The following is a 25,993-nucleotide window of genomic DNA, read 5'->3' on the forward strand; positions in this document are numbered from 1 at the left end:
ATTTCCAGGATATTTGGTCATTCTAATCCATTTCCAGGTGTTTCCATGACTGGAAAACTGCTCTTAATTTTTTTAGATCTTTTATTCCAGGACACGTGGGAACCCTGCACATAATGACTTGACCCATCTTAATTAGTGCTTCAATTATCATAGCTGCTTATGACTCATAAGTATAGTATCAGGGTGGTGACTGTGGCCAGACATTGGCTGCTTAGTGTTGTTTAGTCTGTGGATAACTTCAGTGTCACATCTCTCCGACAGATCAGCCTCTGGTGTAAGGGAGGGAGGGAGAGAGGGAGAGAGGGAGGGAGAGAGGGGATCTGAATAGGAAACGTTTTACTGAACACCAAAATAACTCAGCTGGAAATAAGTGGCTGAAGCCTTTACTGGCAATCGTCCATCCTGCTTCACTGAGTCACCCACAGTGTTGAAATAGGTTGAGAAATCGACTTTAAGCCCCTCCTCTTTTTTTTTTCCTCTTTTCACACAGTTACACATTCAGCTTTAGAGGGGCGAGCCTCCGCAAAGCGAACTTTTAAGTCGGGTCAAGCTGCTTTACAGGAACAGATATTAGTGACACCTCTGATTCAGCAATTATAAGCTGCATATGAGCAATTAATAAAGGGTTTGTAGTTTTAAACACATACCGTTTGTGTTAACAGGGGTGAGTGATTGCATCATTATCTCTATCTGTTCAACCAATAAATTATCTATATTAATAACCATGCTTGAAATGGGCGGGGCTTAAACTGGGCATGGGGGGGTGCTTAAATATGAAGTGGGTGGGACTGTAACTGTAAGCTGTTCATTTTGGCCTGATATTGATATGGGTTGATCAGAAGTTGCTTTTATCATTTAGAAAACTATTTACAGCCTCGGTTATCTTGCTCTTGTGGTCAAAAACGTTGCTCTGAAGCTCAATTCTACTCACAGATCGAGATATAGACACATTTTCCTGTGCTGTACTCGGACATTATCTGTACCGGATACTCATTAAAGCTGAGCGCTCTCAACCTCAAACTATAACTCTTGTATGAAGCATCTGTAACTGTTACATAAACAGTAACCTCACAATGAGATTAAAAGAAAACAGATTTGTGTTGCTTTGTGTCCTTAACATTTGACTTATGGTAACACCTAATGAAAAATCGACCATATTATGGGAAAACGCATTTTGTGTTTGCATTCTGTAACAGTGGCCAGTCATTTAACTTTATTCTGGAAATCTCGGTAAACCAGTGAAAGTGGCAGGTAGTCAGTTTGTTCATTACCTTTCTCAAAGTCCTTGAGGGTCTCTTCTTGAAAGTCCTTGAACAGATCTAACCTGAATCTCTTCTCCAAACCGTAGCTGTAGTATCTGAAGAGACATTCCAGTCCGTACCTGCAGGGGAAAACAAATATTTACCTGCACTCTGACCAGAAAAACAAGTAAATAAATAACATTCAGCTTTTTTAAAATCTGGCACAGGTATGTTTGCATAGACGGGACGTTACGGGACGTCATTGCATCACTGTAAACTGATATGTCCCCACATGTTCCTCCAGCTGTTCACAACAGTAAAACTTTGTCTCACAGATTATTAGTGACTTATTAGTGGATCCACTTTTCAGTAAAGTCGATAAAGTCAGCTGCTACATAAAAACCTGATGGGGTTGTTGCATTGTCTGCCAACACACCCTGAAACTACATTCACTCCCACTTCAACACGCAGGCCTCAGCTGCCTACTTATTTAGACAAGAATGTGGGTCTGGCAGGTGTGCGAAGGCGCCTCTGGCAGATGCACAACTATGTTAAAAGTGAGGGAGGCTCCCCCCGTTAACCCTCCGCTGTCGAGTAATGACGGTCAAACGCTGCTGCTGTCTGCAGACACACACTCAGGGATCAGGAACCCACCAATTAGCCCGGTGTACACACAGAAGAATGTGTAAACTTTTGCAAGTTATAAAAGCCTTCCTGCACTTGTTAGGAAGCATAAAAACACAACTTCTGAATTCGGAGAGTTAACTTGAAGTGAAGGATGACTAAGAGGGTTCTGGCTCCTCCTCGCTGCTTCCTTTACATAGTTTGAGATCTTTTTAAATATACTGTTTATTATTCCTGTGACTTCTGTCTGTAAATTAAACCACTCCTCTGGGACATTAAAGCTCTATTTTACTCTTTTTTAAGGCCATCAAAGCTCACAGAGTAAGATAAAAATGGATGATCACGATAATAACACAGCTACTTCATAACGTTGTGTATACAATGTGTTTTTTAACCCAACAGCAGCAAAAGCTTTAATTTGTGTAAATATCTGTGTTGAAAAGATTAGTAATCATTAAAATCCTGACAAGTCATTTATCAAGAAACAATCAAGGAAGGATCTGCTGCTTTTCTCTGTTTGCACTATTGTAAACACTGAATATCTTTGGATTTTGGATTATTGATCAGATAAAACAAACCATTTCAAGCTGTCTGGTATTGTAGTATGAAGGTGCACTGCACTCATAATGATAACTTAACTTCTTAGCATAATTACAAGATCTGGATTTCATAAAACCATAATTACTGACATTTATTTAAGACCAATAAAGACGGTGAGTTTTATTCCGTTTCTGTTCAGTTTTAATTAAGATTGCTTAACAATGGTTTGTTTTGTAAGAGAGACACTTGAATTTAGAAGGTGTACGATTGTATTTTCTTTAACTTTCTGGTCATTTTGTGAGTTTATTTTGTTTATTAAAGCCAACGGTTGTTGCATGTAGTGAACTCGCCGCTCATCTCCCAGCTGAAACTACCGGGGTGGAGAACAGGGGGCGCTGGTGTAGCACACTCGCATGCACAAATATATCAGCAATCACCGATTGATGGACTGACGGTGGCCGGTTGGACATTTCAAAGTCATAATTACGAGAAAACGATTCAATGTTGGTGCTATTTTCTACTGTACTCTTTAAACTTGTGGTGCTCAACGATTAACTGAGAGCTACCTGTCACAAGCAGCTCAGCAGTGAACAGCATTATTAAAACGAAGCACTGTCAGCACGAAGTGAGGCAGACTTCAGAGCACATATAAAGAGGCTTTAGGATCTCAGGGTGTGGCTTCTGCAGAGAAAGTGACATGACTGAGGAAATTCATGTTTGCTGTTTGCTGTTTGCTTGTCTCTTGGCTCCTTTCCATCACAAATTTGGTGTGTGTACCTTTCTCAACAAATATTAAACATTTTCCGCCTGAGGCGGAATAACATTCACACCGAGCTTTAGATGCCATCTAATATCCTCCTCACCTGTTGTTTTCTTTGGCATCTTCCAGCGCACACTGTTTGAACTCCTCATACATCTTCCTGTTGAAGTTGTCCCTCAGGAAGAAGGACCAGAACCTGAACAGAGTGTTCATCTCCTGAGACTGGCCGATCCCCAACCGTTTCCTCTCTGAAAACACATCGATTCAGTCACCAGAGCGCAGAAGAACGTCTTCAATACACAGGTGGTCATTGTGAACTCCTGTATAATCTACATAAATCTGAGATTAACCCTGCAAAAGGACGACTTCTTAAACCAACAAATCAGCCAATTCTTGCTCCATTTATAACTTCTAAAACGTGGGATCGTGTGATGGTGAGAGTGAGGGATTTTTACCGTTAAGGCACCGTCGGCGGTACTTGTGGTATCCCTGCTGAGTGAAGCCGTTGTCCCTCAGCATCTCGTGGGATGGATGCCAGAATTTGGGCAGAGACTGGGGGGTGCATCCGTAACTTCCTGTCAGCGGGGCTCCTTCTGATGGGGAGGCGTTGGAGCTGCTGCAGGAGGACGGAGGAGAGAAGACGTTTGAGTGGCGAGGCAGGAACGTCACATTAACACATTTCCTAATCATATTAATGCATTTTTTTCAAGCCTCTTGAATGAGAGAAGTTGTTGCTCTTCTCTCTTTTATATCTTTGCAAATTGAATACTTTGTTTTTTGTACTGTTTGCTCAAACAAAATGAAATATTTGACAATCATTAGGGATGTAAAAAAAAGATAAAAAAATCGTAATGTATCGCCTTGCTTACAGTGCTGCCACATAACTTAATAGGTATTGTATAAATATGATAATAAAGCACTATTAAATGGAGCTTGATAGAGAATCCGGTAAATGCAGCTCAAATGTTTTGGTCTTTGTTTTTATAATAATATAATTGATCTCTGTGGATTTACATTTGCTATTATGCTGTACATACAGTACAAGCGATTCACTTGTCAAAAATTGGACTGCTTTCACTAACTGCGTGTGAATTCTGGAGCTGTGTTATGAAGGAAAATGTAGATTTCAGATTGTCTGTACTTGCAGAGTGACATATTAAATGACTCGGGGCAAAAATAAGGACGAGGATCTGTAAATGAATACTATTTGTGGCTATGTGAAGCACTTTAGTCATCTTGTTTTCCTTAAAGAGGTGCATATTCATAAAGAGAAGTGAATAAAGGTCACAAATGTCAAGCAGAACAAAGAGATAAAGGATGGAGAACTGCTGATAGTGAGAAAGAAGAAGGTGACCGGTTTGTGTTCTTCATTTGCTTTCCAGGTTTATGACTGAAACATCAACTGAAGAACTGAGAACAAGCAGACAAACCTGATGGATGCAGAGCGCGGCCGGTGTTCACGGGAGTCCATCACCCAGCCGATGTGGGCTTCCTGAGGAGGGTTCGAACTGTGGCTCGTTTTCTTCTTCCTCGGCGTCTGAAGTCACAACAACAGATTTATGACATTTCATGTTACAAAGAGATGCTTTACAAGAGAGGAATCTCTGAGCTTTTAGCTAGAGGATGTCCCTGATAACTGGCGTGCTTAAGGCAATTTTGTCTCTTGTAAGCTCAGTGCTGATATGTAAAATGATAAAACAAGGCCTTTAAACTCAGGTTGAGGTGAAAACATTGTGCAAACATATTTGCAAATGTTGTTTGACTCCCTGTGCCAATGTAACCATGTAAACACACACATATGCAAAACAGGTAACAGATAGTCACTGTAGTTCAACCTGAAAACATGTACAGTTCTCAGCACGATGCACAACAAGAAAAAAACCTAACATTAACGCTGGTTTCAAAGGCTGCACAATCAAAAGCTGTAATATTTAAATTAGATAGCAGTGAAGTGTCGTCACCAGATCAGTGGTTCTTGTTTAAGTAATGCATATGTGTGACCCCACAAAGAATTACACGTCTTTATTATATTTTTAAAAAGCCTAAAGAGACCAAATCATCCAGTAATTACTACCCAAATAACAACAAATGAGGAAAGTTATCATTTTAATCATCTCACAACCCCCCAAGATTTATCCGTGTGAGGGTGTCGACCGGTGTCTTTGAACCACTGTTACATTTATTATTTATTTGTATCACACTCAGACATTGGAGAGCGTCTCTACACGCTGTACTAACCTGGCCGTCGATGGTGCCGCTCTCTTTCATGACGGGGTAGAAGCGAGGCGTCTTGTTGGGGTCCTGGCGTCCGGGGGTGCGAGGCGTTTTGGGGGTTCGGGGTTGGTGAGTGTGGGGTGACTCTGGGACCGTTGTGGGCAGAGACCGGGCCAATTCTGCTCCGCTGTCCACTGTGAGCACACGTTGTTTAAAGATCATTAATATAAACTCTTATAGCTGGTTTAGGATTACACAACATGCATCAGATGCTCTTGAAGATAATATCTGTATTTTAAACGTTACAGGTGAGCTAAAATTAAACTTTATTCAGGTAAAAGGCTGAACTTTGAACAATAGTACACTTTCTCAATGGACTGTAGCAACTGTTTGATATGACAAAGCAGATACTGAGTGAATTATCCTTCTTATTTAAAGTAAACGAAATAATCAAATGCACATTTTCTTATGGAAATATGGTTAAAGTCTGAACTGAACAAAATCCCACCAGAAAGTGACATAACAAATGAAAATGAGATTTCACAGAAGGTGTGGTTGAAATACAGAAAGCAGCAAACAGGATGCTGCTCAGCTTGTTTTTGAAACCGCCTTAACAGCAGCTCCACAAACCCACCTGGCATTGGAGGAGGCGGGACTTCCTGGTTTGGGTCAACGGGCACTTTGGGGGTGAGAGTGTCAAACTCATCTTTACTGATCACGTTCAGCTTCTTGAAGTTCTCCACTTCCTGCTGGGGAACACAGGAACACACGTACAGTTATAAAAAAAGGGGGAAATACAACAAGACACTTGATTGTCACACATGAGGCACCAAAACATAGAGGCAATAAAAACCTTTAAAGATCTGTGTACTGTAAAAGGAGAATAGATTAGATAAGAGAAGCCTAGTAGTTTATTCAACAGTTAAAGTTTAGTTTACATTGTCTAGTTTAATCAATTATTTATTTTTCACTGTAATTATTTAATCAGACTTTAATAAACCTCTCTGTTAAAGCACTTTTGTCAACGTGTGATGTGTTGTTGTTTTTTTAAATGATGACAAAAATATTTAATTTAAAAAAACAATGAATCATTTAACTGACCAGTTCTCACCACTGGTGGTGTATTTAAATATTAAAATAAAGTAATCTAAATAGATATAATACTATGAAAATACTAATACTTTGTAATATTTTGTTTCAATATCAGCCTGCTATGTAGTCTCGTTCCTGAACGTAGCACACACATACATCAGTGATTAGTTACGAGCTAAACTGTGATAGTAAGATAGTAAGTGGAGGTAAAATTAACGGTTCAAAAACACTGCAATCGTGGCTCCAAACAGGAAATAATGGGAAGAGACGTGTGGACCAGACGGTTTATCATACAATAAATCGTAAATCGTATTATTAGGAATAAACCTGCCTCTTGTGTGAAGTGTTCCCAGCCTGCCTACACTACTGTATTTATATCAGTCATAATGGAGAGCCTCATATTTGGTAAATGTAATTAAATTAAACTTATTGATTGTTATTGATAGAAAAAACCTCAACTGTAAGACAATAAAATCATTACACACCATTAACAATCAAAGTATCCCTGCACTGGACTCAGATAGGAGACTGTGTAATGTTCCAGCCTCTCTGGCCGTCTTACAGGCTGTTTAAAGTGATAACAGTACGACATGGTGGTAAAAATACTTGATATGCCAGCGGCTGCAGTCATGTAAGCTTGTGTGACACACAGCAGATGTGCAGAGTACTTCGAACTTTACACGTCAGCGCTGCAGGAAAATTCAGGTGACCTTGGCGCGTGTGTGTTCAGGCGTGACAATTCCCACATGTGGCGACATTATTGACAACCTTTGAACCAAGAATGAGCCAAACACTATTAAAACTGTCACCGTCAACAACAAAAATAAGAGGGATTCAACCTGTTTGTGTGACCACTTTTACACAATGTAGATGTTATTAGTATGACTGGCATTTATTCACATGCTGCCAGGTGTACAGTTTAAAAGCATTTTACTTGAATATTTGTATTCTCTACAACAACAACCTGCTGGTCAATTACTGTAACTGTTGTCTACCAAAGGTCAGAAAACAGACGTCTCCTTCTTTCCTGCACACCTGAGTGGCAACGTAAGATATTCTTGTTTTGAGGAGATCTTTGATACCACATTTAACCCGTCAATCAAACATTAGGGGAGAGACGTGTTCCTTCATCAGACTTTGTGTCTTTCATGATGGATACCGCTGCTCATGCTTAATACTCAGCCCTCCCTCTATTCGTTTTAGAGTGGAAAAGATTAGACGATTAATCTATCAGCCGATTGACAGAAAAATAATCAATTTTGATAGTCGATTTGATTTATCAACCAAAAATACCAAACATTTTTAAGCTCCAGCTTCTAAATGATAAGGTTTACTGCTGTTCTTTGTCTTATGTGATAATTCAGTTCAAATATTTAGGTTTTGGACTGTTGGTCCGACAAAGTAAGCTGTTAATAAGCTGTTATAGACACAAAGAAGATAATAGTCACATTAACATCGTTAGTTGTTTAAATTTTGGTGCCATCTTTGCTTCCACAACCTTAAAATAGTTTGTTCACATTATACATTTATTTAATATGTTTATTATAATCATTATTATATGTTTATTCCAGTAAAAGAGCTCCCAGCCTGTGTGTGTTTCAGCTTTCATTAACCGGATATAGACTCACTCACTCATGGTTACACAAGAAAAGCAATGAAGTGTAGAAAAAACTAAGTTTATCTTTATAAAAATATTCCAGATCACTACTTCAGGACACACATGGAAACGAGGTTGCAGGTGTCAACTTGCACCTTCTTGTGCACAGAAAACATCTTAATCTCAAGACTAAAATGTCTCTATTGAATAAATTAAATCAACAGGGGATCTCAGCTGTTTGCACAGTTAATTGCACAACGTTTCAACATTCACTTCACACTTCCTGAAATAATGCCGCACTTTCACCTTGATCATGTTTTGTTACATTTTCTCCCTCAGAAGTTAAAAAAGCTGATGAAAGAGACCCAAGACTGTGTGTTTCAACCTGCTGATTTAGTTTACGTTATAATCCTTTAAATACTAATGAAGGATAAATGCCTGCTAATATACCCTGATCATAAGCAATGACTATACAACACCATATAATACTGTTAACTGTCGTAAAACTAGACTCCTCCTGTATTACTACATAGTTCTGTGATAAAATAATATTGCATAATGATGTGTAACCTATAGACAGTGTTTCTACACACACAATGTTTCTGCAGACAAGGCAACTTTTCCAAAAAAGCAGGTCACTAAGCTGGCAGCAGCTGCATGACACACACGTAGTCTTGAGGCTCGTATAGTGGGCGATAAATAGTAGTTTATTTTTGTCTCCCTCTACAGTGTGAGATTTAACAGCTCTGTCACAAAGTCTTTAAGTCAAAGAGAACAGGCAGTGCTGAGATTTGAGGAAGACAGTGCTGCTTTTTTTGTGTCTCTCTTTTCGAAAAAATGCTTTTATCCTTTTTAGTGACTTTGTCAACAAGGCAAAATCATTCTGCACCCGCAGAGTTCAACAGTCAAGGAACTGTCTGACCTATTTTCCAGTTCCAGGATTAAATGTCAGGCCCCCGACGAGGACAGTCTGGTGCCTTATTTAAGACTGGGCAATTGTGACATAACTGGATGACCCAATATCAGTTTTTAAAATACAAAAGATCCATCTGTGGCTTCTATCAGTGAATAAAGTATGCGTACATTTGCTAAATGTTAGTTGTAGAAGTGGTTTCTTGTTATAAAAGGGTCAGGGCTGCACACTGTGTAAAATGTACACTTTAACATACACAAAACAAGATGTCTTTAGTCAAAAGTATGACTGCTTACCAGTGGAATAAAAATACATTTAGGTTGTGGTTTTATATTTATGCAACAATTTTTAACTGATGTAGCTGAAGCTTCATGAAAAACTTCAAGGATGTCAACAATAAAAGCATCAAATACATGAAACAGCTGTTGTCAACTACAGATTATATCAAGATAATATCTTCCCTGAAATCCCCTTGCTGCCTAAAAATATAAGGTTAAACAAAGATATTTCAATTAATGTTCAAGCTCTAGTCAACAGTAAAAGAAAACGTCAGTGTTTTTGAGTCAGTAATTCAGTATTTCTCAGTTTTCTGGAAACGTTCTGGTCTGAAACTGTACAATAACAATGAGGAATATTGTTTATGGAAAATGAAATGACTAAAGCATCAGAGCGTCAGCGTGCGGCGTATTTGTATCCAACACAGCACAGTGTTTTTGTCCTCAACAGTGAACAGAGTTCCTCCTCTGACACAGTGGCACAGCTAGAAAATTAAATCACTTAACGTGGTGGCAGTTAATTCAATAACAGGAAGTGAACAATGTTTTGCCAGGGCCAAACAACCAGAACAATCCCGTTTACTGACTGCCGGTCAGCTGGGCACTAACATTAACTCTGAGTCTTCGTGTTCGAGCAGCCTCCATTTTCTCTCAGGCACTCTTTATTCTCCCTCTTTCTCCTGACCCAATTTCTACCTTCTCATGTCATTTTCAGTAAAAACAATATGACAATATGGCAACTCCAAACATGTTCTTTCAAGGGTTGAGACTGATGTAATAAATATGAAGCCTGACAACTCTGTGTGTGTGTGTGTGTGTGTGTGAGAATTGTGGCATAATATAAAGCTTGTTCAGACACGACACTTGATGTATGCGTGTTGTTCAGTGACTGACCCGCTCAAACATGTTAGGTTCCCTGAACTAAAATATTTTTTGATTAATGATCTTTGATACGTTCTCACTTCATGTGGCTCACTCAGTCAGTAGAAAATAAAATAATACAGGGTTCAGGTTTTTGACAAGTTGACTTTAAAAAGGACACAGTGAAGGGTGTGTGTGTGTGTGTCACTTACAGGAGAGCAAACTGAGACCTGAAAGATTTACGGGGGAAAATTGGGTTTTGTAATGATTTTATATTCAAATTCAAACTTCTGAAAGCGTTTAAGTAATTTAAATAAAAACAGACAGATTTTCTGAGTAAAAATGCAAAATATAGGGATTTTGGAATTCCAAATAGGGAGAAATTCCCAATAGGGACTAAGTCTAACTAAGTGTAGAAGCTTTCTAATCGATCATAAGTCTGTAAAAAAAACAACTTCAATTTCATACCTGGGACACTATTCTCCTTGTTTATCTTACCTTGCTGCACTCGATCTGTTCCTCTCCCTTCCACAGGTCCTGTTCGTAGTAGTACAGCCCGTCGTTGATGGCCTTAGCCAGGTCCGTGGTGAGTTTGGCTCTGGACTCGTGGTTGCCCGTCCGGTCGCCACCGGGGTGCTTACGGATGTAGGGAGGGGTCTGGGTGACGATAAGGATCTTGTTGACGTCTTGGTCGTCCATCTCATAGTCCGAGTCGTCCTCGTCTGACCAATCTGTAAACCTGTTCTTCCTCGGCGCCATCTGCTCCATCTCTTCATCGAACAGGAAGTCCAGCTCCTCCTGGTCGGGCTCGGCCTGCGGAGGAGCATGGTGGCTGCGTGGAAGCGTCTCGCCACGCTCCTGGACGACACAGTGAGTGAGCAGCAATTAACGAAGGAACATACTAGATGAGCATTTCAAATACAGGATAGGATGATACCATACAAACAAGTTACAAGACTCTCATATTTCTGACCTCAAGTTTTTTGAGGTTAAAGGAATAAACTATCTTTAAGAGATTATAATCAATATAGGACTGTTCCCTAAACAAGAAGAGTCTCAGTTGACGCACTTTTTATTAGTTGGATAGTTGCAGAAAAACAAAAACAACGTTAAACTCAGTGCAGGAGCTGCGTCTTGCCACTGGAACTGAAGCATCTGGGGATTGTTGCACCACAGACCTTCTCTCTTGTAACACAGGAAGTCTTCTGCATGTGCTTAATGTACTAGCTGCTGCCACTAGCTCCGCAGCCGTGGTGTCTGCAGCCTATATTTAGGTGTTATGGTAGAGTAAGATAAAGGGTGACAAATATTACTGATAAATAAATAGAGCAAATATGAAAACTGCAGGAGACAAGTATGAGGTGTGACAGTTAATACAGTATGAGACATGAAATGAATGAGAAGCAGGGAGAAGATGAGGAAAAGAGGTTGTTGAGCAAGTGAGAGGAAGAAGTACTCAACTGCAAAGGGCAGGAGGTCGGGTTGAAGCTCTGAGGAAGGAGAAGGGCTGACAGCACACACATCATCCCTGACTGAATGCTGTCAGCCGAAAGGTGGAGGACACAAACAGGAAGGACAGACAAAGACGATGGAGGTTATGAGAAACAGAAAAAAAAGGGATGATGATAGGGATGAAAAATGGAAATATGATGCTTGCAAGACCACAGGTCTGGAGCTGATTAAGACTTCAAGGGGAAGCGTTCGCCACCTTTGTCTTTCCGGGGGGCTGTCGGTGGCGTTTCTCCACCTGGATCCAGGCGTCGGGGTCGGGCTGCGGGGCGGGGGCGTCTTTGGAGGCGTCTGCAGTCGGGAGTGACTCCTGGCTGGAGGAGCTGGGCTCAGCTGAGTCCTCGGGCTCAGCAGACTCAGGAGTCTTTGTCACAGGCGATGAGGCTGAAAGGCCGAACACATCACACTCAGACAACCTTCAACGCGGCTTTTAGAGTCACACGTCACACTGTCAGCTCTCGTTTAGCCACAGAGGTGCCAACAACTGAAATGTCAACGCTGCCTGGTGTCACAGGTAAAATCTTTATCATGTGCACACTATAGCTAAAACGACGAGTCAACTGGCAGAATATTATAAGAAAGAGAAATCAGAAATGATTATAAGAAAGAGAAATATTATTCAGTAATATTATAAGAAAGAGAAATATTTCATCCCAGTTTTCTATTATATTATCAAAAAGACGAAATATTATTAAATATTATAAGATAATGAGAAATATTATTAGAATATTATAAGAAAGAGAAATAATTATTCAGAATATTATACAGCAAACGAGAAATATTATTAGAATATTTGATAAGAAACGAGAAATATTATCTCAGAATACTTATCAAACAAAGCAAATACTATCAGAATTTAATAGAGAAAGAGCAATCAGTTATACCAGAATAGTATACAAAAGAGAAATATTATTAGAATATTATAAGAAAGAGAAATATTATCAGAATATTATAAGAAAGAGAAATATTATCAGAATATTATAAGAAAGAGAATGTATGATGACAAAATGACCAGAAAATCAAAGGTTCTGCTTCTTAAATGTGAAGATTTGCTCCTTTTCATCATCTTTTATGGTATAAAACTGAATAACTTTGGTCAGACAACACAAGACATTTGAACCGTATGGCATTTTATGGAGCAAACGATAATCAAGAAACTAGTTGGCATGTTACCCAATAAAGAACATAATTGTTATCCATCAACTGATAATTGAAAACAAACTAGAAACCAGAATTTGTGGCTTCTTTTCGTTATCACTTCGTAGATTCACATCTTCAAGTATCTTGTTTTGTCTAAGGTTCAAACCCCAAATATATTTTTGATTTTGTTATATAGAAGTTAACGTGATACATCAGAGAAAAGCAGTGAAACCCGAGAAATGTTGGCGATTTTGTGAGAAAATTGACTTAACCTATCATTTTTATTTAATTAAAAGGATAAGGCTGACAATATTCTGTATTTTCTTATTGTCAAAAATCCCATAAAAAGACTAAAACCAAACAGTGTTGCTCTACTTTGACTTCCCTACACTGCGTGGGTCACTCACTGGTCACAATACATATCTTTACTGACAACTGGTCACTGTTGTTATTAGCAATCATTACTCAAACAGAAAGAAATTGTGCATTTGTTGGGGACTATTGAGTATTTTGGACGGTGGACTCGGAGCCAAAATAAACTACAGTGAGCGTATTCGTGGTAATGAAGGAACACAACACCCAGCGCAGCAACAGTGTGGCTCATTGATGTGTTTACAGTAGTTTCTGATCAACAATGGAGCTCTACACACAATAAGACAATAAGAGAAACACAGAATATCAGCAGACTTCTTCCTTTTAGCTTCACTTGTGGTGTCTAAAAATACTGACCGGAGTTCGTGGAGTTGACCGTCTGTCTAGGAACAAACTCTGGACAGTTGATGAGCTGGGAGAAGTCGGTCCGAGGGGAACCCACGACGGCAGGGCTGGGAATGGGCCAGCGCTCGGGGTCGGATTTACAGCGAACCTTATTGTCCACCAGCTCCACCTCTTTGCTGCTCTTTAGAGCCTGAGGAGCAGGAGTTAAAAAAAACAAGGACAAATTCATTTTACAGCTTCACAATCCCAGATTATAGTCAGACCCGAATGTTTACACTGAATGTTTCAGGGGAACTTTGCTACATGCTTTATATTATTTTACAGGATTCTTAATTGAAATCATTTCAACTGTCTAGTTATTAAAAGCAACATTTCACATTCATCTATCATAACAAGCATCTCTACAAATGCAAATTTTTACTCTTTATGGGGATTAAAAGTTGAAAGCAGTGACAGCTATGCGACATAACATTAACAATATGACATCAAACTGATCCCACGAGGCAACACGGCACTGAAGAGCACTAAAGGAGTCTAATATGTACTGTTAATAGCCGCACCATCAGACTGACAGAGGATGTGATATTACCTCCATGATGAGGCTGATATCCATAGTGAGAGCCTGCACTCTGTGGAAGCTGGCGATGAGGGAGATGGGGAGGAAGCCCTGCGCGTCCATCTTTCTCCTCAGGAAGAAGTCTCGCTCCAGGTTGTGGAGGCTGAAGTAGTACTCACTGGAGGAGGACATCAAACACGTCATTCAATCAGGAACACGCTTTTTAAAATTAAAACAACGTCTTAATCAAGAGAGCAGCACCGAGATGAGCATGAATGTAGCTGCTGGGTGAACCGACGAGCCCATGAACCATTTAGTTAAAAGTTAATGAGACGTATTACACCGATTTTACATGTCAAAGTCATTTTAGTAGTTTGCCAAGTTTTATCTCAATTTGGAAAAGACACATTTTAAACAGAAAGACAGCGTAAACAAACCAGGAAAGAAAGACGTTTCCAGAACTATGCTCCTCACTACTGGAATGAATCCCAAAACAAACTAAAGACAAAAGAATGTCTTGACAAGAAAAGCTTCTACACTTAGACAAGAATTTAAAAGTCCTTCAGAGGAAATAAGTGTCTATCAGTTTAATCAGTACTGATATCTATGTAAGTTGTTCTCCTGATCTCAGCGGGACGTCCTGAATAAATAAAACTTAAAATCAACCATAAATACCAAACATTCTTTGATTTTAGCTTCTAAAATTTGAGCTTTTCACAGTTTTAAATCATAGCAGACTGAATAAATGTGGGTTTTGGAGTGTGAGGTTAGTACTTGACACAAATTCCTGTTAAGTGTTGAAGCTCAATATTAAACTCTTGTTAACAAGTAGAGATTAGCCTATTTATTATCTTGTAAGCCACAATAAAAAAAGGAAAATATTATGATCGTGTGACTGGAAAACCAAATCTGTAGTTGGAAAAGCTCTCAGTCTATTCCTTGTTAAAGTCCACACACACGCGCGCGCGTCTGTACGTCGAGCACAGCCTGCAGGCGGTGGGTAGTCGTTGCTTCACGTGGAGTAACGCCGGCTGAGTGAGCACCCTGAATAACGCTGAGGGAGACGAGAGAGGAGAAGACAAGAATGTCCCATCTTCCTCCTCTCAGCCCCCTCCTGTCTCCCTCTCTCACCCATCACCACTCTTTCCCTCTCCCCTCACCCTCCTGCCCGAAACACAGTTCTTTTTTTTTTTTTTAACATTTCCTCGCTCAGGCCTGCATATAATTCATCTCCTGTCCCCCTCTGAGGCACTCGAGTCTATATTTAGGAGTCCACCTCACCCTCCACTATTCTGAGTCTACTGCTGCAATGAGGCCAAAGCTGTCAGTCAGACACACAGTGCACGCTGCCCCCTGCAGGACACACTGAACCCAGAGGAGCTTTACTGGCTACACATGCTCTGTTTACTGCTGTATCTCACACACACTCACCACACTCACACTCACACACACACACACACACACAACACACACACACACACAAACCTTCACCTGTTTGACTCTGCAGGAGCTGGTGGTTAAAACACAACTTTGACTTTTTCTGCCATGTGTTTTTTCCATCATAGTGATAAATTATATTATATTAGGCCAAGATGTCATTACCTGCTTCAGTAAAGAGCTAATGAGGTCTAGATTACACCGCAGTCCAACAGAGACCCACAAATCAAAGTTTTTAAAAGCACTTTAAGTATGTGACTTTTGGAAGGATGTTTTTTCTACAGTTTCAGAGGCGGATCTAATATTGAAGGGACTCAAATATACTACAAACCGTATTAGTGGCAGCCACAATGTGTGGGTTCAAAACAAATAATGTTATAAAGAAAGAAAAAGAGTGGATTCCTGTGTCGGATATTGATATTGTAATTAGGTTGAACCCAACAACCTAATTTCCCCAACAAACTTAGGTTTCTTAGACTATTAAGTGTAGTTCCTTGATTTAGGTGTAAGGAGTCTAGGTAAGTTATCTAGAGCTAAACTAACAACTATTTTCATTACTGATTAAACTAATGATTATTTTCTCAAAGGCGATTAATCGTTTTCACTAAAACAACGGCAGAGAAAAGAGAAAATAAATCAATTACAGTTTCCCAGAGGTGACACAGTCAATTTGGGATCCTGTAAAACAAAGAAGAGCAGGAAACCATGTAAACTGAGAAGTTAGAACCTCTGAATATCAGGGTTTTTTTGGTTGAGAAGTGATTTAGGCAATTAAACAATTATCAAAACAGTTTTCTTTCAGCAGCTGATCATAAATCGGAATAAATTGGAAAACATTTTGAAAACCAATGCTGTATGAAGGTTATGGTTAAAATGTTATTTTGTTAAATAAATTGATAAATGGCTGTAGTTATGTTGTTTGGAGGCTCAAGTTCTTAACATTTTATTAGCTGTTAAAAGTTTATTCCTTTAACTGTCAGTGTGGGAATCTGAGTCCAGTTATAAATGCAATCTGAAAGGCTTTCAGATTGCATTTATAAAAGTTTTCCAAATACTCACATTTGGCGTTTGATGTATTCTTTGAGAAGCTTTTCGTCCACTGTGTACATCTGGACCTTGTTGCCGTCATCGTAGTAGTAAACCATGTTGGTGCCAAACTCTGACGGGACCTGAGAGGAGCCATCAGACGACTGAGAGTCCCGGAAGCTCTGAGAGTATTCATAACGGCCTGAAAGAGCAGAACAAACAGAAAAAGAATAAAATAAAACATCTGCTAATAAGTGACAAGCATTGAAATTTAGTTTTATGGTAAAAGAAGAAAAGGAAAACATTTTGAAAAAGCCAAAATGGATCTCAGCTTTTCTCTCATGTTGTTGAAAAAACTGCTAAAATAAAAAGCAGAGCTTTGCTGCAAGGAATTAAAAACTAGAAACAGAAAATAACACTTTAAACATGACTATAAAGTGTAACGGGTGTTATCCAGTGTAAAAATGTGGCGAAACTAAAAACCGTACCTCGCCCGCGACCTCTCCCGCGCCCACGACCTTTCCCTCTGCCTCGTATTCCTCCCCGCACGCTCCCACCGTCACTTCGGACGCTGGCGGTATCGTCCCCAAAGTCCCGTTGCTCTCTTCTCCAACCTGTCAACAAGAGAACATTAAAGCTTCATGTCAGACATTACACATACCTTCATGTAGTGGTTTGCAAGCTTCGAGGTCCTAAAGGTCCCGAGTGCAGGGCTGATAACATCTGATCTGGAGAGGAATCACTTGAGACTATGAGCTTGTGATAATTGAGCAGCTCAATATAAACTAAACTACTGTTGAGTTATTGAAATAAAGGGAAGGCTGTGAGGAATCTAAAGCACCTTTTTGGAGACGACCAAAATAGGACAACTAACAATCATTTTCAGCATTGATACATCTGCTAATTATTTTTACGATTAATCTATTAATCCTTGGGCTACAAAAGTTCAGAAAATAATAAAAGAGTAATTCAGAATTTTCTAGAATCCAAATTGACATCTTTATACATCTTGTTTTGTCTGATCAGGTGTCCAAAAACAACAAAAATATTCAATTAAATATCATTTAGGGAAAAATGTCATTTTAGCTTGAAAAATGACAAACAAGTCATCAATTAAGAAAATAGTTTTTTTTTTTTTTGACTATACAAAATTGAGCACACCTGAAATGTGGGTTATAAACTTCTTTTGCAGAGAAAAACTCTGCATGTGCGAAGTTAAGTGTAAATATCGTGGTTAAAGATAAAAAAGGTCTGCCAAATGCAACATTCTGCAGACTTTGGATATTTTTATTTTTAATATATTTTGTGAATTTGAGGTGACAGCAGAACAGTTACAGGAAATGAGGGAATGTTTAATTTTGTTTTGTGGGACTATCTGAGTACTCCTAGGTCTCAAATGAAGTTAAATGTTATAACCAATAGAAATGATTGGCTAAATATATCAAAAACAAAAATCCGGTTATAGAGGAGGTGTTTACATTATCCTGCTGGCACAATAATGGAAACGCTCATGAGTAATGTAGGCACAGAGGTCAAACAAACTTGGAATCAACCGTCTGATGCAAAAAAAAGTTCACAAAAAGAAATGAATCATTGAGAGCAAACTACTAAAACCACTAAAGATCATCAGTAAAACGAACACAGATCAATAATTATGCCATGCTTTCTTTCTGCTATGCATTAGTATGGAAAACAAAAAGGTTTGCAGACTCCAGAGAGACAGATGGTAGCGGGGAAAAGTGGTGAGCAAACATGAATTGGAGGGCAAACAGTGAAGCCAAACCAGTGAGTGAAAAAGCAAAACAGAGACAGAAGGCGTGAACAGAAAACAGTGAGCTGCTGGCCACTTACTCCTGCTGCTATCATGCGCCCTGTTATTATGGAGTGTGTGATTGGGCGACGTGGGGTCAGGTTCTGGCTCTGTGTCCCCGCCGTGCGTCTTGTCGCCGTCGTCCCGGGACACTTCCTCCAGTGGCAGAGAAACCCACTTACGTTTGTTACCTGGCGATGATTGCACACCGAAAACAGAGCTTGAAGAGTTTTGTTCCAAAAAACGGTAGAAATCCAGTTTGGAACAAATTAAAAAAATCAACTGCACTTTAATCTAAACTTCACTTACAACAACTTTTTTCAGATTTTTCAAGGCAAGGTTTGATTAAAACTGGATTATTCTGAGCTAACCACACTTTCAGGGGACTTTGAGTTAATGGCTGACTCTTGTTATGTTGAACTATCAACTCAGGGACAAGGAAAGGTGATTTTAAACTATGACAATGGTGATGAATGAGTAATGTATGACTTATTAGTGTCAATCAATCTTGCTTTGAGACATAAAGAATGAAAACTAGTCATTTAGCTGTGCTGTAACATACTGTACGTCATAATTAAACCTTACAGATGACTTATTTATCACTAATGATGATGTGAAAACCAACAAAAACTAGTGAAATTACTCACAGGGAGGTTTGTTTATTAAGTTTGTGGCAGGGTACCCTCAAATACTGACATTTTGGGAAATATATTTAATTCCTCTTGCTGAGTTAGATAAAGAAATGTACACCCCTTCCATATCTGCCTGAGCTACAACCAGGAGCTGCTTAGCTCACTAAATGACTTGTCTGAATGGACACAATCTGAAACTTATCCATTACTGTCCATCATTGTGTGCATTTGTATGAAGATCCAGATGCAGATTCACACTTTAACTTATTAAAACAACATTTAAAGTTAACATTTTCACATTTTCAACAACATTTTAAGATTGTTTTCACACCAACAAACTTTAAAAGTATTTTCAAAGTGTGAGGGAATCTATCCTGAATGATCTCAGCTCACTTTGGAACAAAACTCTTCACTTTATTTCTGGTTTAGACCCTCAGGAGCTGATAAAGTGGTGTGTCTCTTATTAGCCTCCATAAAAAGATTGATAACTGTTATTTTTAGTTTAAATATCTATAAGATGGAAGTTAATCAGGGGGAGTGCAACATATATGATTATCAGAGCAGAACATGCACCTATCCACAATTACCAACTGCGATCAATACAGTTATTAACATGCTCCTTCTACGCAAACCATCGGCGCCCAGTGAAAACATTCATCTCCAACATTTGATTAAAGTGGATTATCATTCAGGAGATCAATCATTTCACATTTTCAGGCATTTTAAAAGCTGTTTCACATGCTTTAATCAACGGAGAGAAAGTCCTCACCCTCACCTCCTCGCTTCTTCAGGGCGGCGCTCTTGGCATCCTGTCCCGCCTTGGACTCTCCGTCTTTGGGCAGCTCACCCAGCGGGTCCAGCTGAGCCTCCTGGTTCTCTTTGCTTTCTCCACCGTCATGGCTGCTCTCTGATTTCCTATCCGTTCGCTCCCTCCTCTTCTCCTTCTCTCTGCGTGAGGAAGGAGGCTTCTTTCCGTTGTTGTTTAGGACATTTTGTTGCTGCTGGAAGACGGAGAGATCAGCTGTTAATTAGACTTTTAGGGGATGATGAAACGTCATTTTACTCTTGTCAGAATAACAATTACAGATCAGTCAGTCTCATTTTTAACTCCTGATCTTGACCATTAAAATCATCAAATTTTTAATCTACTTCTGAATCAGCAAAAAGGCTCCATCACATGGGGTTTTCTCAGAAATTAATAAGAAAATTAAGTAATTAGAAGGTATTTCAAATGCATTTTTTTTTTTTTTAGCTTTTCTGAAATCCTCAAATCATAAATATTCTTGGTGTGAACTAAATAATCAAATATCAATCCTGTAGAATCATTCCTCTATATCTATCTGTGTTATAATGGTTTCAAATCGGTTACAAAGAAAGAAAAATCTGATGTGTAATCAAAAACAAAACATGATGCAGTAAAAAAATGTGACTTTAATTACATTTTTGCCTGTTCTGTTGTTAGATCCTTCGTCAGGCCTCTTAAATTCCTTCAAACAATCAGAGTACAAATGAATTAATTTAGGGTTTTTGGGAACCATTGCTCTTTACTGTCAAAGTTTATCTTCTTGATCCTGCAACAAATTTTGGTTTTCTAGCTCATTTTAAAGCAATAACACACAAATACCACCTGAAAAAGTGGAAAACACTTAAAATAAATATAAATTTTAAATAAATAATACTTTAAATAATATTATTCCAGCACGTCTATACAGAGCAAACAGGACAGGAGCGTCTGAGGTTAAACCAATTAACGTTTTAAACAATTATACTTGAGTAAATAAAAGCTTTTAACATTAACTTCCTCCCTTACTTTGCCTACGAGTACCTGAAGAAGTTTTCACATCTTAAAGTTCCCTGGACTGACTACATGTGAAATTTATTGGGCACCATCTCTTCTCTACTCTTCTTTTGTTTTATATATTGTCCCAAGTCAGTGTCGAGGCCAACTGCAGAGTTAAAACCTGAACATTGTTTGATGTTTTTAGTGCTCCATCTAGTGAGCACAAACCAGAAAAAGCTCCTCTGTAATCCAACCAGTCTGTTCAGTAAAAGAAAGCAGAAAAGAAGTTGTTGCCTTTAATCTGCGGTGGTGGAATGTAACTAAGTGCATTTACTCAAGTACGGCACTTAAGATGCTTCATGCTTTCTACTTCTGCTCCACTACAATCCAGAAAGAAATATCGTACTTATTTACTTCTTTACATTATTTACCAGCTTACTTTACTAAATTAAAGATTTTTTGCATACAAAACATATGAACTTTTATTTTGTTATAAATTAAACTACCCAACAGTTGATTAAGCAATTAATCAATCAATAAAACAAGCACTGTGAAGGTGTGACTTTGGGTAATTGTGACGGCATTTCTCACTATTTTCTGAGTTTTACAAAACAAACAATCTATAAATGAAGATAATAATCATTAGTTGCAGTCCACATAATAATCTAATGATATCATATATAATAGTATCAGTAACAGTCACAGTTTAATACTTCAAGTACATTTTACTGATGAGACTTAGATACTTTTACTTTTAATGGAGTGTATTTACGGTGTGGTATTTGTACTTTTACTTAGAAGTATCTGAAACATTCCTCCAGCTGTTTGATTTAACGTCAAACAAACATCCAACCAGGCACACACTTGTCATACCTCTTTGGCCAGTTCACCAGGTGTGGGCCAGTTTGTGATATCACTGAAGTCACTTGACTGTAAAATTGAGAAAGAAACAACAAATCAACAACAACAAATCATCAATCCAACATCCACCAGTCGTCTATCTGTCACCTGGGCTCATTTTAATTGTTCAAACATTGTGTGTCAGGTAGAGTCTGAGTGCCCTTCTGGTAGAAACCAGCTGGGGAGGAAAAAGGAGGTCAGTGCTCCGTCTGTGGGGAAACTGCAAACAACAACGATTACCACTGTGAATGTTGTAAATTTGGACAGCCTGATAGGAGATCAAGGTTAGACAGACGAGGGTTACAGTCGCACTGCAGGGTAAGGTCAGCCGCAAAATAAAAACTGCTGACGTTTTAAAATCACAATCGTTCTGCTACAGGTGTATTACACAGAAGGTCTCACTGTGGTTGTGGATGCAAGAGTGAGGGAACAAGACTGAATTCATTCTTTAGGGTCTTCTGGCTGTTGTAACTCTCACTCGTACGTGTATGTTTTTGTCCCTCTGTAATAAATATGCTTAAAGAAGGATCAGTTCATCCAAATCCACCTCTTTCAGTGGAAGTTGGTACAGGGAAATGTTAGTGACGACCTCTGAACACCACAAAAGAGACAACAGCAGCGAAAAATCTTACATTTCTGACACATTTCTTAAACATTTGAGCTAAAACTGCAGAGCTGTTTAAGTTTAAAACACATTTTTGTACCAACTGATGACAACTCAAACTATTCAGCTCCAATGCTGCACTTACAATAATTACTGGTGTATAAAACGGCATCAAAAAACATTAACGCCATAGATTTTGTTGTTATTCAAGAGCAGCATTAAATTCTATGTTGTGAATTGGGGTGAGTTTGTTTACATTTTGTTGACAGTCAATTAAAAGTTGCCCTCTGGAGTTTTCTTGTAAACAAACAAGGCTTCTATTTACATTCAGTGTTACTCACAAAAACACCCTGTGTGGATCCTTGAGCTCGAATAAATGGGTCCAATAAATGTTCATAAAAACACTCACAGACCCGTTTTTAAGCATTTTAAATCCAGCATTGTTTACATCCACGTTTACTAGCTAGAACTCTTCTTCTTCGCTGTCTTTGCTGGCACGTTGCTGCGTATTTTGGCGCATTTCCACCACCTACTGTGAAATATAGAGCAATGTGAAATGTGTGGCCTTGTGCGTGCACCAGACTAACAAAGAATAATAAATAATAATAATGAAAACCTCCACTGGAGTACCGTTAACAACGTCACTTGGAAAACGAACTCAGCAGACTTCCAGCTTGGACAAACATTGGAGTTAAAGTATAAATAAAGTTACATGTAATAAATGAACAGAGTCAATGTTGTAAATCACGTGAAACCCTAAAACACACACAGAGATCAGAGTACGTGGGACTGTGTGTTACCTAATATTATACATTATTTCAACTAAATTATATTCTTATGATATAATAAGAATATAACTTCCTACCAGTTTATGTCATCCAAATTCCAATAAAACTAGTTATTAGAATGAAAAATGCTCTGAGATAACTTCTGTTAGGATTTGACAACATATAAATACAATGTTAGACCGTTCATTTCCTTTAACGTATATTTAGTGGAGGATTTATTCAAACATTTGCACCAATGTGACAGAAATCTATACAGAAAAATATCCTTGTGACAGTATTTATACTGTGGTGTGATATTAATACATCAGCCAGCACAACGGTGGCGCTCTAGAGTAACTTCGTGTCATCTCTGATATCTGACTTTGACCATGAAAACTGTCAACAGGTTGCATTCTGGGTCAGCGGGGTGCAATTCAAGCAGAAATCCACAGTCTGTGTGTCCTGTTGTAGCAACAAAGTAAAGCATAAAGTGAACAACAAAATACACAAACATAAGATCGACATCTTCCATACACTGACGGGCAAATGTGTTTCCTTTTCTCCGTTTCAAATGTCAACACTTCCCGTTTTATCCTCCTTTAAAGTTAATTAGACTTGTTTGTGACATTTTTATCGTTTGGTTTCCTTCCAACTATTAATCTTAAACAAGTGCAGTGGAAAAACTTGCTGGAAAGTCAAACAAAACAATCAGGCAGAAGCTCAAACCAGCTAATGTTGGACTAGTGGCAGATGTTAACTTCCCATCCTTCATGTCGGTACCTGGCAGACGTCACAGTGATGGAATAACACGTGATCCTGAGGCGACTTCACGGGTGAGAAAACGGGCAACTTACCTGGACTAATAGCTCAAATAAAACATCCATTTACTCCTCAGCTGAGACAATAAACAACACAACATCTCCAGTGTTTGGACAGAGGTAGAAAACAAACAAACAAACATCATTCAACAACCAAGAAGAAGTTCAGAGCATTACCTTGCTGGATTTTCTCGTTCTGGGCTTGCTGGCACGGACGACTTTCAGAGCGTTTTGTTGATCTGCAGACACAGAACCAATAAGTGACGTCATCATATTTGACCAGAATGCCTAAATCCAACAGATTGTGATCCTTTTCAACAGGCGGGAAATGTACAGACAGACAGCAGCGAGCAGGTTGTTAAGAAGTCTCCTGCTCTGCCTGTGGAACTGGGACTTGCAGTGCAGAGTGAACACATATCCTTCCCACTCAGCGAGCGGAGGCTGTTTTTGTGTGCGACCAGCGGCGGTACGTTGCTGTGCAGGCGGCGGCAGGCTGGGAGTGGCCCGCTGCAGCCCGACGGCCCCTATCGCTGGGGAGAGGATGGTCGGATTGATAAGAGGCGCGGGGGCCGAGGCCTCCACAGGAGCGGCTGTGTGCCTGACTGAGCCTGCAGGCGTCCACCCACAGAGCTGTACAGTAACAGTGTAAAATGATGCCTGTGCTCCGAGTCCAACGCTTCAAATATAGCTCCCCCCCCCCCCCCCCCGTCGCGTGCGCTCTGCCTGCCCCCTGAGCACACATTCAGCGAACTCCACACTTCAGCCTCCCGGCGTTTGTTATTTGATGCTTATTGGTACCTAATAAATGCGACTGCCTGAGGCGCGACATCATGAGGCTTTTGTGGATTTGTTTTTATCTAGTCCACAAAAAGCTGCAGAACCATTCAAAGTTGAAACGATCAGGGCTGGATAATCAGGTTTACTGATTTTTTTTGAGCCGAGACAGAAAGCCTAGTCAATTATTTAAATCAAACACGTCCCAACCAACGTAGTAGTTAAACTGCCAGAAGGGTTTGTAAAGAAAGAGGATTTTTAAGAAGAAAAGGACTTAGAAAGCAAAACCAAAGCAAACTTTTTTTTTTAGAGGACTAGCATTTCCCAGCAATGCCAGGCCGTGGCGTCTGCCCAATAGCACCGCTCCCTGATAAAAACGCACACACATATTTTTTTTTTTTTTTCAAACTTTTCGTCCACTTTGACTTTTTTTTTAAAAAATCAGCGTTGTTCTTTTTAAAATGTTTATTTTTAAAAAGAAACCTTTAATTAGTTGAAACAGGGCCAACCCTGGATGACATCACTGTTTGACATTCACCTTTGTGACGATCACTGTGACGTCACAGGGGCGTGCGGCTCAAGAAGAACACGGGGGATTTCTGAAGACAAGTGTTAAAAACGAGCAAAGACTGTCCGTACGGTTGTTTTTAAAAGCTGGTGGGGGTAACAGGTAGTGACAGTAAAGTGTGTTTGGACTTTTAGGCTTGGCTTGCGGAACTCGTGAGAGAAGTTGAACAGGAAGATCACAAAGGTAACTTATTAACATTGAATTGCATTCGAGCTTTTAAGAGTAAATTTATGCTGCCCTGCTATTTCTTTTGGTTTCTAAGGAAATTGGGTGAACACGGTCCTTCGCTGACGTCATGGTTTTATTATTATTTTAGAGCTTAGAAAAGGTAAATGCGGTGATTGATCATGAAATGTGTTAGTTGGAAAAATAGTTCTTTAGTGCAGCCTTAAGACAACCCAAAATGAATTATTCTAATTCTAGTGTGAATATATGTCCTAATAATGTACATGTATATATATATATATATTTAAACAACATTTACAAACTTAATATTATGAGATAAACAACTGTATTGTTTCATTTATTATTTATTACTTTAATTAAGCTGAGAGTAGTGATTTAGAACTGCTAAAACTCTTTACTTGAGCCGCACTTTAGAAGCCACAAACAAATCAGACCAACAACAAACCTTGAAAAACAATGAATTACTCTCATTTCTCTCACCTCACAGAACAATAACATCCAGACAAACAACAAAAAGCGACGGGAGCGGGACAACCGCCTCGAACTGCGGCTGAAGTGTCAACCCCGCCCCCTCGGCTTGGGTCTACCCTTCCACACCTGTCCTGCCACCTTTGCAGCACACAGCACACACGACACACACACACACACAAGT

The 25,993-nt window shown here is 39.2% G+C and overlaps 1 protein-coding gene across 2 annotated transcripts in view; it reads right to left on the minus strand.

Annotated features, from left to right (window-relative positions):
- larp1b (La ribonucleoprotein 1B) overlaps positions 1-24,052 on the minus strand; it is a gene marked incomplete at its 5' end in the record, with an annotated part of 26,460 nt that extends 2,408 nt beyond the window's left edge. Inside the window, 18 exon segments of one of the 2 annotated variants that reach the window (XM_035674660.1) lie at positions 1,272-1,381; positions 3,269-3,413; positions 3,621-3,781; positions 4,596-4,702; positions 5,404-5,573; positions 6,014-6,128; positions 10,616-10,975; positions 11,579-11,656; positions 11,826-12,010; positions 13,496-13,673; positions 14,073-14,217; positions 16,536-16,704; positions 16,991-17,116; positions 18,354-18,503; positions 19,714-19,945; positions 20,384-20,431; positions 21,598-21,654; positions 23,991-24,052. In XM_035674660.1, the coding sequence (XP_035530553.1) occupies positions 1,272-1,381; positions 3,269-3,413; positions 3,621-3,781; positions 4,596-4,702; positions 5,404-5,573; positions 6,014-6,128; positions 10,616-10,975; positions 11,579-11,656; positions 11,826-12,010; positions 13,496-13,673; positions 14,073-14,217; positions 16,536-16,704; positions 16,991-17,116; positions 18,354-18,503; positions 19,714-19,945; positions 20,384-20,431; positions 21,598-21,654; positions 23,991-24,052 (2,598 nt within the window). 2 annotated transcript variants of the gene reach the window in all.
- Between the last annotated feature and the right edge of the window lie 1,941 nt (positions 24,053-25,993).

The sequence above is a fragment of the Morone saxatilis genome, unplaced genomic scaffold (assembly GCF_004916995.1).
Source record: "Morone saxatilis isolate NCDOM2014 unplaced genomic scaffold, NCSU_SB_2.0 Contig3, whole genome shotgun sequence".
In the NCBI taxonomy this organism is placed as follows: domain Eukaryota; kingdom Metazoa; phylum Chordata; class Actinopteri; family Moronidae; genus Morone; species Morone saxatilis.